Consider the following 13940-nt stretch of genomic DNA (forward strand, 5'->3'; position numbering starts at 1 on the left):
ATGCAATTGAATCAATGCTACACATAATGCATTTGCTGAGCCTCGCATAGCCATGGAAAGCAGTGACACTAGGGACTGTGTAGAATCAGCTGGTTCAAGTGGTAATCAAAACACGTGACATTTTTTCCCACTGAGCAAAGTGAAGATGTGCAGGATGTTTATTGATTAAGTACCTTAAAACAGGACTGGAGCTTGAAACTAGGGCCTCTTGCATTCTACAAATGCTCTACCACGGAGCTACGTCTCCAGCCCCTCCCTTATTTTAAGATATTTTAAGGCAGAGTCTGGCTAAGTTGACCATGATAGGCTTGAACTCACTATAACCTCAAGCCTTAAACTTATAATCTTTCTGCTTCAGTTTTCTCCATCTAGAAAATATCTGTATGTTTCAAATTTACTAATCTAGAACCTGATACTGAATACCAATTTAGAATCTGGCATTGTAGAATTACCTATGCTTTAATTTGGCACAAAATTCTCTACTTAGCCTTTACTCATTTTCTATTACTTAAAACCAATAAAACAAAATGGCTGTGTGTAGGGTGTATGCACATGTAAACATGTGAGCACATGGGCCCTTGCAGAGGTGGAGGCCAGGGCAGGATGTTGGATGTCCCATTCTATCATTATTACCCTTATTTCTTTGAAAAAGGGGGTCTCACTGAACCTGGACTTAGGTTGGTGAATAGCAAACCTAAAGGAGCCTTCTCCTATCCATCCCCACAGTGCTGGGGTTACAGGCTTGCTGTGTTCGGAATTTAAAAAAGTAAAGATTTGTCCCGTAACTCACTCTGCAGACCAGTCGGCCTCGAGCTCAGAGACTCCCACCTGCCTCTGCATCCAGAGTGCTGGGATTAAGGTGTGTACCACCACCACCTGGCTAAAACGAACAATCTTTAAAAAAAGATTTACTCTGCATGTATGTGTGTGTGCACATGTGCAGGACCCACGCAGGGTTGTTAGATCCATTGTAGTTGCAGGGAGTTGTGAGCCACCTCATGTGGGTGCTGGAAGGCAGGGCAGGAACTCAAGGGAGGAATCGAAGCAGGTGCCATGGACGAATGGTGCTTATTGCCTTGTTCCCCCTGGCCAGCTCAGTTTGCTTACTTATATACCTTAGAACCCCCTGCCCATGGATGGCACTACTCACAGTGGGCAGCACCCTTCCATATCAACCACCAATTAATAAAGTGGCCCACAGGCTTGCCTACAGGCCAATCTTAGGGAAGCATTTTCTTAATTGAGGCTCTCTCTTCTCAGATGAGCTTGGGCCAAGTTGACATAAAATCAACCAGGACAAGCAGAGAGAACTCTGAACTACTGAGCTCTCTCTGTCTCTGGGCCTCTAGGTTGCTGAAAATTTGAACCCAAGTTCCTATGCTCACATGGAAAGTGGTCTTACCAGCTGAGCCATTCCCTTGCCCCTAAAATAAAATTTCTGATGTTCATTTGTGCCCTGAAATTTATTATTATTACTATTAACATCCTCTTAGTTCAGGATTGAAGTATCCAAACAACAAAGAGAGAGCTACAAATATTTTACATTATAGAGCTTTAAAAATAGAGACTATGGGCTGAGATATGGCTCAGCAGCTAGGAGTTCATGCTGCTCTTCCAGAGGATGGGGTTTCAGTTTTCAGCACTTACAACTACCTGTAATTTCGGATCCTAATGCATTCTGTTGTCACCCCGGGCACCCTCCCCCCCACGAGATATATATGAAACTAAAACGGGCCTATGGGGATATCTCAGCAAATAAGAGCATTTAACTCTGCACAAGAGTAAGGACCTGAGTTCTCATTCCCAGAACCCACATAAAAAAGCAGATGTGGGCATGCACATGCTTTTAACCACAGTGCTGAGGTGCAGGGCAGAAACAACGTGGCTGAAGCTTTTTGGCTGCCAGCTTAGCTCCAGGCTTAGTGAGAGACTTTGTCTCAAGGGAATAAGGGAAAGAATGGGGGTAGACACATCCATGTTACACACACACACACACACACACACACCCCTTAAAAATAAAACTGCATCTTAAAAAGAAAAAAATAAAACTGTTTAGTTCCCTTTTTTAAAAAAAGGTCATTAAGCTGTTAAATAGTTTTAAAAGGAAAGAATGAACCACTTAACTAGAACAGTTGATGGTTTTGTTCAAGGCACATCTTTACACACATCTTGACCTTTCTCCTCTAAAATCTCTTCTTACACTTCCAGGAAACAGGATTTCCTTCCTGTAGCATTATAAAACTTTTAAATATCTATTGAAAGACATTAGCACATTCCCATTTATTTAAAAACTTTAAACTAAGGAAATCCACTCAACTTATTATTTTAAAATACTGGATTAGTTCATGAATATTCCTAACAGTATTAAAAAAAGAAACAACTGGGAAGTGGCAATGCATGCCTTTAATCTCAGCACTCAAGAGGCAGAGATTAAAGTTCAAAATCTAGTCTAGAGAGAGAGAGAGAGTTCTAGGATAGCTAGGCCTGCTGCACAGAGAAACCCTGTCTCCAAAAACCAAACCAAAGCAAACAAGCAAATGAACAAACAAAAGTCTATCATACCCAGGACAATGGTTTTCTTAAAGTTCATCCATAGAGCTAGGCATAGTGGCACAAATCTTTAATTCCAACACTTGAGAAGCAGAGACAGAGGCAAGCAGATTTCTGAATTCAAGGCCAGCCTGATCTACACATTGAGTGCCAGGACAAGGCTACACAGAGAAACCCTGTTTAGAAAAAGCAAAAATCCATCATTGTAAGCAAGATACACAATACTTAACAGACCATAAACTGTCTATTTAAAAATACATATATATATATATTTTTTGGCCTGGTATGATGGTGCACACCTTTAATCCCTGCACCTAACAGGCAGAGGCAGTGGTTCAGTCTAGTCTATGTAGCTGAGGCCAGCCAGCACTATATGATGAAACTGTATAAATAAATAAGTAAATGTGTACAGGGTCAGGAGCGGTAACACATCCTTATAACTCCAGCACTTGGGAGATGGAGGTAGGCAGCTTTGGCTACACAGCAAGTTTGATGACAGCCTGGGCTATATAGGACCCTGTCTCAACAAACAAACCACATTACCAACAAAATTATCGTGGGTTTCACTGTAATGGTATGAGGAGAGCAGAAAGGAAGAGAAAGCTTTCCTGGGGTTTATCTCTTGCTCTGGCTGCTGGCCACCACGGCCACCACAGCTATAGACTGCTGAGCAAGCATCTGGCTAAGGTAGGCATCCTAATATAAGAGATCATGGTGGCACACATCACCATTACATGAGCCTAACTTTCTAAGGCATTTCTCAGGCCTGAGCACAGTACAGAAAATTGCAGTTTCAAGCTTACAACAGTGGCACCAACATTTCAGAGGTGAGCACAGGTCAGCCAAATCCTGTCTCATCCCACTATGTGTTAGCACAGTATCTAACTAGCCAGCTCTAAGAAAGAGACAGAAATAGTCAAATCATTCCTGGAAATAATCATTCTTCTGTATATAAAAAAGACAAAAAGAACACAGGGCCTCAGAAAGTGGATTTCACTTTCTTTCACAATCACTTTTGTGGCTAAGAAACAAACAATTTTCTGTGTTTATCTTCATTCTTAAAGTTTACTTTAGCATTTTTATGAGTATTAGGAAAAGCCCCCAATTACAGTCTATTTTAGAAAAATTCTGACTGGAATATTATAAAATTTAATCACTAAGGGCAAGTCAGTAAGGCTGTAACAAAATTTAAGACTAAATCATCATAAGCACTATTTTTAACTATAAAGGAAAATTTATTATGAAGTCTAGAGCTGGCATTCCATTTAAATAATAATAATAATAATAATAATAATAATAATAATAATAATAATAATAATAAATAATATCTCTTTTGTTTGAGGTCTGCCAGACAAGCTCTTTCTGATCACACTGGCAAGTAATTGCCTTTTCATGTCTAAACCAGTTCATCTGCTAAATCAACACAAGGAAGTGCTTTTATATTATCCTGGCTTCAGTGCAATTTCTTAAGTGGCTAAATAAAGAATTCAACTTTGAAATAGTGCTGTCTACAGAAATTTTAAAAAATATCTAAACTTAATACTAGGAAAATTCATTAGCATGTCACTGTGTTTTTGAGTTAACATTCCTACTGTCTACTACAAAAACACAGGAACCGCTATCTACTTTGGCTTTACTGACAATGCAGAAAGAAAAAACACTGATTCTGCTAAAAAATTTTGTCATGAAAAGAAAGTAACTACAGGATGCAAAAGCCACAAGAACTCCCTTTAAAGAAAATCTCAGACAATATTTTAAGGAAAGGAATGGAAACTGAATACAGGAATACCCAGGCAACACATGCAATAAAACAACACTGGTAGAGTCCAGTGGAGAAACTGAGGAAAAATAACACCTGTACAGAACCAAGCAGAAATAAGCAGAAGCAAGTCAACCTCCAAAGATGAGCACAAGTGCATGTACACATACATAAAACAGAAAAGAAAGACACCCAAAGGCAAACATGTCTGCAAAGAGAACAGGCCACGCATAGGAAAGGGGAGCACTATCAATACTGGCCTTAGTTTATTTTTATTTTTAAGTGTGTGTGTGTGTGTGTGTGTGTGTGTGTGTGTGTGTGTGTGTGAGAGAGAGAGAGAGAGAGAGAGAGAGAGAGAGAGAGAGAGAAAGGGAGAGAGAGAGAAATGACTCTAGCTTATGTCAAGTTGACAAAACCTCACTAGCCAAACTGTATGACCAAAGCAATTATAGAAAGAAGGGGTTATTTGGAATTACAGTTCTAAAGAGGTAAGAGTCCATCACGGCGTGGACACATGGCAGCAGGTGGCTATCACGGCATCAGGAACATCTGAGAGCTCACACCTTGAACCACAGCAGGAAGCAAAAATTGAGAATATGAAGTGGCATGCATCTTTAAACTCTCAAGGCCCATCCTCCAACAAAGCCACACCTGCTAAGCATGCCCAAAGAGCACCTCCAAGTGGGGACCAAATATTCAGATGTCCAAGACTATGGCGAACATCTTATTCAAACTACCACACTACTTAATGATATAAAAATAGGTCAGACTAGTAAAGACATGACGTGAAAATCCCAACTGAATCTACGTAAATACAAAGCTAACTCTGGATAACTGGTCACCACATTTATAAGCAGGTTACAAAGATGGTAACTATTTATAAAAAAAAAAAAAAAAAAATTACTTTAAATTGTATGAGTGTTCTGCCTGTGTGTATGTGTGCATGCATGCATGTATGTGCACCATATGAGTGCTGTGTTCATGAAGGCTGAAGAGGGCATTGGATCCTTCTAAGCAGGAATTAAGATGACTGTGAGCCACTGTGTGGGTGCCTGGAACTGAACTTGGGAATGCTAGAGGAACAGCCAGTGCTTTTAACCATGGGCTATCTCTCCAGGCCCCTGTTTAATCTCTTAATAAAACTGTGCAAATTTAATTCTGTTATGCCAAAGCTCCATAAATCATATTTTGATAAAACTAGATAGTAAAAATAAATTCTCAGTCAGTAAAAAAAAAAACAAACAAAAAAACCCAACCAAAAAAACAAAACAAAAGTTACAAGAAAGTTTAGGAGCAAAAGAAGAAAATAAACACAAAAAAGTCAAGTGAACTCAACATTCTCTAAATAATAATATATTGATGCTGACTCATGTATTGCAAGGAGATTCAGATTAGTTACAAAATAAGCAAATTATAATTTTTCCAAGTGAAATGCCAACAAGTCAAACACAGACAACAAACAAAAACCCAATAACTTAAAACCTACTAAAGTACAAAATGGAGCCAAGCAGTGGTGGCTCACACCTTTAATCTGAGCACTCGGGAGGCAGAAGCAGGCATCTCTGTGAGTTCAAAGCCAGCCTGCTCTACTGAGTGAGTCCCAGGATAGCCAGAGATACACAGAGAAACCCTGTGTCATAAACAAAAAACATCCCCTGCCCTCCCCTCACCAAAATACAAAATGTGAGACCTAGATATGCTAGGCTGACTCAACGGGATAGGTGGACATAAGTAAAACATGTAAAACAGAGTTGGCACTATCATAGCTCATCAAGGCTAAAGTCAGAGCACTGGGAGCACGGGGTGAATGAGGACAGAACACAGGAGTCACAAGGAAAACAGCAGAAGCCATTGACCAACGTGACCAAACACTGCACCATAGTTAACTCCTTTGCTCTACCTCCCCCTGCAAAATGCAAATTCAAGTCCTTGCCCTGTTCTCTTCTACATTCCTACACTCTACATGGATCTCATGCACTAAGAAATCAACAAACAGCTATTCAGAAATGAAGATGTAATCATGACTCACTGGGTAAAGAGTTTGCTGCAAAAGCAGAGGACTTAAGTTCAAATCCCCAGAACCCTTTTAGGGCTAGGTGTGGTTACATGTGTCTATAATCCCAGTGCTACAGTGAGATGGTAGGTGGACACAGGAGAATCCCCAGAAGCTCCAGAAGAGCTTTGGCATATGCAGTGATGAACAATACCAAGACCCCCAGACACACACAAACACATACTCACACGTGTACATGTGCATGTGCATGTGTACATACACACACAGGCATCATACAGACATAGAAACAAAATGGAGAAATACTAAGGTCACATCATCAATGTTTACTGAATGATGGAGTTTAAACATTAGTCTTTCTAAGTGACCTCTAATATGAAACCTAGGGCTTTTACAAAAAAAAGTGAGAATTTCAGCCTTTTATGTCTTAATTTATGACTCTACATTTAACCCCTAGGCTAAACAACACCACCTTACATGATACAGTTCTCTTTTTCTTTGGTGTGCATACACCTATATAGATTAGAGATTGACAGTGGGTATCTTTTTTGATGGCTTGTCACCTTATACACTGAGGCAGGGTCTCTCAATTGAACTTAGTTTATTGATTCAGCCAGTCTAGCTAGACAGCTTGCCCCGAGATCCTTGCTCTGTCTCGATAGTGCTCTGGTCACAGTAAAGTCTCCACACCCACCCAGCATTTGAGGATGCTAGGAATCTAAACACTTGTCCTTATGTTTGCAAGGAAACTGATTTATATAATGAGTCATCTCCTTAGCCTTGATTTTTTTTTTTGTCTTTATTGAATCGATTTTCTACACTATTCACAACATATAGTTTACCAGTAAGTGAGACTTGCAAATTAAAAATATATACTTATTAATGTGAATTATAATGAAAAGTAAGTCACGCACAGTCAATCAATGCAGAACCCAGCCCTGTGTGCTCCCTGAGGGCAGCAAAAGGATAGATACCTGTGCTTCCTCTGACAGCCCCGCCCAGAACCTAGACTATCCCCACCCTTGGACAGGATGTGAAGCACTGATTCAAACAGCCGCTCCATGGAATCTATTTTGTTAGTGACATCTTGGAAATCAGTCTATACTTGTCACATGGAAGAGTCTGGCCATTCTCTTTCCACCTTCTATTTCTCCTCCACCCCTATCAGCCCTGTCTCCTGCCTATAGTCTCTTTCCCCTTTTTACTAGTTTTGCTTTTATTTAGTGCATCCCCCCAGAGTTTAATTAGGGCTGTCTCTGTGACTTCTAATTACACTTTTTAACAGCTAAAGTTGAAGTTAATGTTCACTATAATTGCAAAAGAAAATTAGTCATTGTGAGTCGATGAAGCTTATAATTTTTGAACATGTACATCTCAAATTTCCCTTGGCAACAAAACTGTCACATTAAAAATGACTTTGACTATCTTTGATGTAATTAATATGATTATATTGGAGATATTCTATTGACCTGAAAGAACACATAAAGATTTATTTTAGGAAGAAGAAAAAAGGAAAGAAATATAGAATATGCATATAAATCATAACAACAAAAAAACTGCTCAAAAATGTATAAATTATTTTAATACATACCTGCACTAGGCAGGGCTTAATGTCTAGCAACACACACACATACACACACACACACACACACTCTCTCTCTCTCTCTCTCTATATATATATATATATGTATACACACACACACACACACACTATATAATTACATACCAGGCTCCAACTTAATGATTTTCACCGCAGCTAATTCTCCTGTATGTACATTTCTGGCCTAAAAATGAAAATAGAAAAATTTTGTTAGTTATATAAATATTACAAGATACTACCCTAAAAATTGCTTATCAACCATGCTTTTAACAAAACAAAACCCCAAATCTTTTTTACCAGTAAAATGGATAAATTCATTTTCTCATTAAAGAAAAAAATAGAAAAGACACAAAAGTCTTTTTTAAAAAAATTACTTTAGTACCACTTCTCAAAAACAGCTACTGTTTAAATATTTTAGTATGTTTCCTACAATATTATTTCATTATGTGTGGGTTATTTTCTTAGTGTTATTTCTCAGGGGGAAAAAAAAAACTATTGGCTAGGTGGGGGGAAATAATTCAGGTGTTCTATTGCACAATACAGTGACTATAGATAATTATGTGCTGTGCATTAAATAGACTTTGTATCCACAAAAAAATTAAAAATGTTTCAAGTGACAGGTAGCCTTACCTTTACCTGTGCATATGCAATGTACCCATTTGCCAGTCCTGACCTCATAAGCATGTACAATTATCATGAGTTTGCTTACACAATGAACACAAGAGCTGGGCACCAGGGCACCAGCTGCAGTACTAACTACCGAGAGGCAGAAATGATCACAACAGTTCATTTGCAGTTCCAATAATATCAAAAATGATGTATGTCCTTATTGAGTCTATACATCTTCACCCTAAATTATTTCCTCCAAATGGTTTCTAAGAGAATGGAATTTCAAGCCAAAACTTATAAATACTTGAAGCTATGTACACAAACTTTTAAAACACCGTAATATTATATTCTTTTTTTTTTAAGTTATAAAGCTGTTGGCCAATGGCTAGAGCTTCTTATCAGCTAGCTCTGTCTTAGTATTAACCCATTTCTATTAATCTAAGTGTTTCTACATGATCTTATCTTACCAGAGGAAGGTCCGGGCCTCTTCTCTCATGTCCTACATCTTGATTCCTCTCTACTACCGCTCCTAGGATCTTCCCTGTCTCCTAGTCCCGCCTATCTTGCTTTCCTATTGGCCAACAGGGCTTTATTCATTAACCAATAAGAGAAACATATACAGAATAACATCTCCTATCATCTCCTATTTTCTGTCTAAAATAAAAAGAAGGACAACAATGTATTTGTATTACTAATAACAGAGCTCATTTTCGTTGTGACTAGTTGCATTTTGTGTATGAAAATTAAATGTAATTACTGATGACACTTTTACCTATTAGCTTTAAATGCCAACTTTTGGCATAAAAATAAGTACTATACAATAAAAGAGGCTAGAATGGTTTTGGTAATTTGCTGGATTGGGTTAATCATATAGTTAGAGAAATAAGAAAAGAGAAGGAACTTAAAGAACAAAGATACAGGGAGGAGAAAGCTAGTGGAGCTACCTTTTGAATGAGCCAGAGGCTGAGAAAGAATGGTGGAAAGAAGGAAAAGAGAGAAAAGCTAAAGAGAAGAGAATATTATCTTCAACGCTGATGATCCAACTGTACATGTCAAGTTCACATATTCCTCCTGAGGTGAATTAAGAACATTCATTTTAATTCCCCCATCTGCAGTCATCCCACCTCAAACTAAGAACATATTTAGAAAAAACAGGAGCACAGAATCCTCACAACACCCCTACAGCCTCTTTTTGTCCTCGAATAAAGAGCTATCCATTAATTTCAGGTCTTAGGGCTCTCACTGTGTCCAGCATCTGACTGAGTTGTAGAAGACTGGTTTGTATACCCTGGGGCTGCCCTTATGCCATGAGACCCAGGTACAGAAGGCACTGGAAGAGGTTACAGAATAAGCAGTTAACTGACCTTCTGAGAGTCTTCTCAGTGGATTATAAAATGTGTTATTAGGAGGCAGACTCCACAACGATAATGGCAATTGCACCTGTATTATTTTATGATTTGCAGAGTGCTTCATGTTATTTAGTTCAATTAATTTAATAATAATAATAATAATGAAAGATTCAGCTCAGTAAAATCAAATGACTGTCCAAGGCCAACCTGCAAAGGCAAGGGTCAGGTTCAGAACCAACCAACTGTGACAAGTGGCAGGGCTTCTTTCCAAAATGAGCATTCTCCTTTCTTCTTTAAAATGTAACAGGTACTTGAAAGTATTTAGTAACACTAATGACTTTCATTGAAAAAAAAAATCCATTAGTATAATCATCTTTTGCATTGATGGTTCCTCTGAGGATTATTTTATTCATCCATTCATTGCTGCATGTATAGTGGGGATAGATGCATGCTAGACAAGCTACATTCCTAGGTCCTTATTTTTAATGTCACATAATTTCAATTATTATACATTAAAATCTTTTTTTAAAAAATCTTAAAAGCTGAACTTAATCCACAGAAAATATTCTTTTATATAATCTGCAAACAAATACACACACACACAGAGAGAGAGAGAGAGAGAGAGAGAGAGAGGCAGAAACCTTCTAACGTGTAAAATTACCTTGAAGGATGGGATAAAATCAAGTTCAGACTAAATGCTTCTCTTATCCGCCTGTGGCAAACCAGCTGCTTGCGTGCTTGCAAGTCAGCACGTTTCCTGACTTGCATTCTTTCTCTAAGGTAATCTTTTACACTCTTCACTGGAATTCTATAGAACACAGGAAAGCATCAACAGACAGAGTAGAATTTCCTTATCGGGAAGGGGGGCTTAAGAATAGAGGCAACAGAACACCAGAAAGTACCACATAAAACCACAAAACGGCAGTGGCCCGAAGTCTTAGGTAAGAAACATTAAGATTCAATGCATGAGACACTGATTGATTAACACAATTCCAAACACAAACTACTCTCTAGACATTCTTTATTCCAAGTCTTGCTGGTATCTCAAGGCCAGTTCAGTGTGTAGTCCCCAGGTCATGAGCCTTTAGTGGACTGACACTTGGTAGGTGTCCTACCAATCCTGTGAATACCAGAACTACATAATCCAACCTCCTGACACTAGGACAAACTAGGAGACTGAAAACACACTGAATCACTTTGTTCTTGCTTACGCTGTTTGACTGCTATTTTTATTTCCACAATTAAAGAGGAGTTCGGAGGGAAAGGCGATGGAAGTTATCACAGAGTCAGATTTTGTTGTAAAAAATGAAAACGAGTCAGCAAATGCGGTAGTCCTCTCCATCTTACCTCACCTCTTTGGTGACTACTGCTGACAGTTTACAGTACTTGCCTCCGGGCTTTGGATTAGGTTAATTTTTTTCAAGGTGTATTTATATTATCTGTGTATGGGACTCTTGCCTGCGTGTATGTCTGTACACCACTCACATGCCTGCTGGTCAAAGAAGTCAGATGAGGGATTCAGATCTCCTGGAACTGGAGTTACATCTAGCTGTGAGCTGCCATGCAGGTTCTGGGTCTCAAATCCTGGTCCTCCTGTAGAACGACCAGTGCTCTTAAGTGCTGGGCATATCTCCCCAGTCTGGGTTAGATGGAAGTTTAAGAGTACACATGCACAGACATGGACACCGAGAATGTGTCTGTTTCTTACAAAGCTAACCAGTCTTAGCATATGACCTAGCAACCTCTGCTTCTAGGCATGTACCCAATTGAAATGAAGACTTCCTTCTATATACAAACACTAACAGCAGTCAATCCATAATGGCATTAGACGGGTGACAATCACAATGTCACCCAATAGATAAATGGGTAATTGGTACATCTGCTGGGCTTAAAAAGACATGAGCCAACAAGCCATTAACACAGATGGAAGAACCTTAGATACAGATGGTAAACTAAAAGCCATCTGAAGAAGCTCTAAATCTAAATACAATAAGCTATACATATAACCCCACCTATATGACATTAAAAGGTAAAGCTACAGAAATGGGAAAAAGTATAATGGCAACCACAAGCTCCATACCAATACTAACCAAACAACCCCAACAAAATCTAAAGTAAAAAATGCTGTCAGGTGGTTAGAAAGAGAAATAAATAGGTGACCTGCAGAGGATTCTTGGGGGCCATCAGGATGTTGTTCGTGAAGACATAACCCTGGAAGCACAATGCCAAAGACAAACTTTACATAAACTAAGGGATACAGAAGCACAGTAGTTATAAGAAACATGACACACTAATGCAAAATGACAATAGAAGCTGAGGCTGTATATAGGCTAGGAATAGACACATAATTCCGCAAACTGTCCAATTTGTAAATATAAAACTGTACAAAAATTAATTCTACTAATAAAAACATTTTAAAATTATTTTTCAAGACTGTACCCGTTCAGACACGTTTTAAAGTCAACTTTAAAGATTGGAACTGTGTAAACTGACGACATGACTGCTCTTGGGGATGGTTAAAGGGGAGGTTTTCATTGTAGATATGAGAGGGAAAACTGCCAGAGGCATGCGGAAGAGTCCAGAGCAGAGAGAGAAAAAAGCCTGGATATGGCCAGGGCTATCTGTAAGAGGGGTAGAAGAGCAGGGGATGGAGAGTAGAGAGAGCATGAGAGAGATAGGAGCAGAGCATAAAAACCACAGTGAGACTAGCAGGGTTATAAGGACAACGACTAGCCTCGGGGAGGGAAGCTCATGAACTGGAGGAGTTTGGGGTAGGGAGGAGGTGAGAAGGGCCAGGATGCTAGCATGGACTTTGAAATGTGTAGTAGGCACTTGTGACACTGAAGGAGCCTGGAAGCCAGCAAGGGCTTTGATAGGACGATAGGTGCCACAGGTAACATGTCCCTTCTAGAAGTAAGGGAAACTTACTTTTGGTAGATGGAACTAGTTTTACAAGTTCCGAGGAATGTTAGCTTTTATCTAACTGCCAGAAACCCTCCTATAGTCCTGGTTGAGCTCATTTCTGACTGTCTTTTGGGGTTTGGGGAAGTGGTGTTTCCTTTGGACCTGAAGAAAAAGCAAGGCGCAAGGACTCATGGCTTTTTTTTTTTTTTTTTTTTTTTTTTTTTTTCCTTTCAGAGTTGCTCAGAAAGAAACAAGGCTTTGGAAAATTTGAAAACAACTATGGAACCACAGAAAGATGGTATTTTAAAACTCAGCCGCACTGTGTAGAAGAAGCCTGAATATTATGTAGTCACAGAAATAAAGAACCACAAACTACAACTCCCACCAACAGGACTATTCAAATGTCAGTTAGTACTTGGAAGACATATTTCTGTCTGCTCCAAAGGAAGAACTGATGGGCAAATGTTTGTACTCTGTAATTTTCCAGCTGGATTTTTAAAACAGAAAGCAGTACCAGGCTCCTTTATAATGAAAGGCAAAGAGGCTTGGGGGGGGGGGAATAGAGGGAGGCGGGGGGGGGGGGGAGGATGCACATGGACACACACACAGAGACTTCAGATTCAATTCAAATCAAGAGATCTTTCAGAAATTTAACTATGTAATTTCACATTATAGTTCAAAGGAGTATTGGATTTAAAAATACTGAGTTTTAAAGTCCAACATTCCCCTCTGATAAGTTACTGCCCAGTATACTCCTTTTTAAACTAACATGCAGAATTTGAAAATCTTGCACTGCTTACAAAAGGAACAAAAATCCCACAACACCTCTACAAAGAAATCCCAGTGTATTACTAATTCCTATTTTAGTAGGTTATTGGTTAATAAGCAGGCAAGTATGGGAAACACTCAGGTATCCAAATACAATGTAGTTCATATAGTTGCACACCTTAGTTAATGCTTACCAGCTGGTACTGAAATCATTAGATGGGAACAAGATAAATTCCTACTAAATGGGTTTTACTGTCCTTCACAAATCAACTTTCTTAATTAATATGTTTAGGGTTACAATAGTTCATGAAGCCAACTTGAGACTTTGATCTTATATATGCTCTCTTTCTCCAAATAGTTTTTAATAATTGGAAACCAGGAGTCTCAATA

At 38.9% G+C, this 13940-nt stretch overlaps 1 protein-coding gene across 1 annotated transcript in view; it reads right to left on the bottom strand.

The window, feature by feature from the left end:
- Map4k5 (mitogen-activated protein kinase kinase kinase kinase 5) overlaps positions 1 to 13940 on the bottom strand; it is an 81437-nt gene that overhangs the window by 55433 nt on the left and 12064 nt on the right. Inside the window, exon 2 of the mRNA XM_051195940.1 lies at positions 8047 to 8104. Coding sequence (XP_051051897.1) covers positions 8047 to 8104 — 58 coding nt within the window. The remainder of the gene's footprint in view (positions 1 to 8046; positions 8105 to 13940) is intronic.

This window comes from Phodopus roborovskii, unplaced genomic scaffold, assembly GCF_943737965.1.
Source record: "Phodopus roborovskii unplaced genomic scaffold, PHOROB, whole genome shotgun sequence".
Taxonomy (NCBI): domain Eukaryota; kingdom Metazoa; phylum Chordata; class Mammalia; order Rodentia; family Cricetidae; genus Phodopus; species Phodopus roborovskii.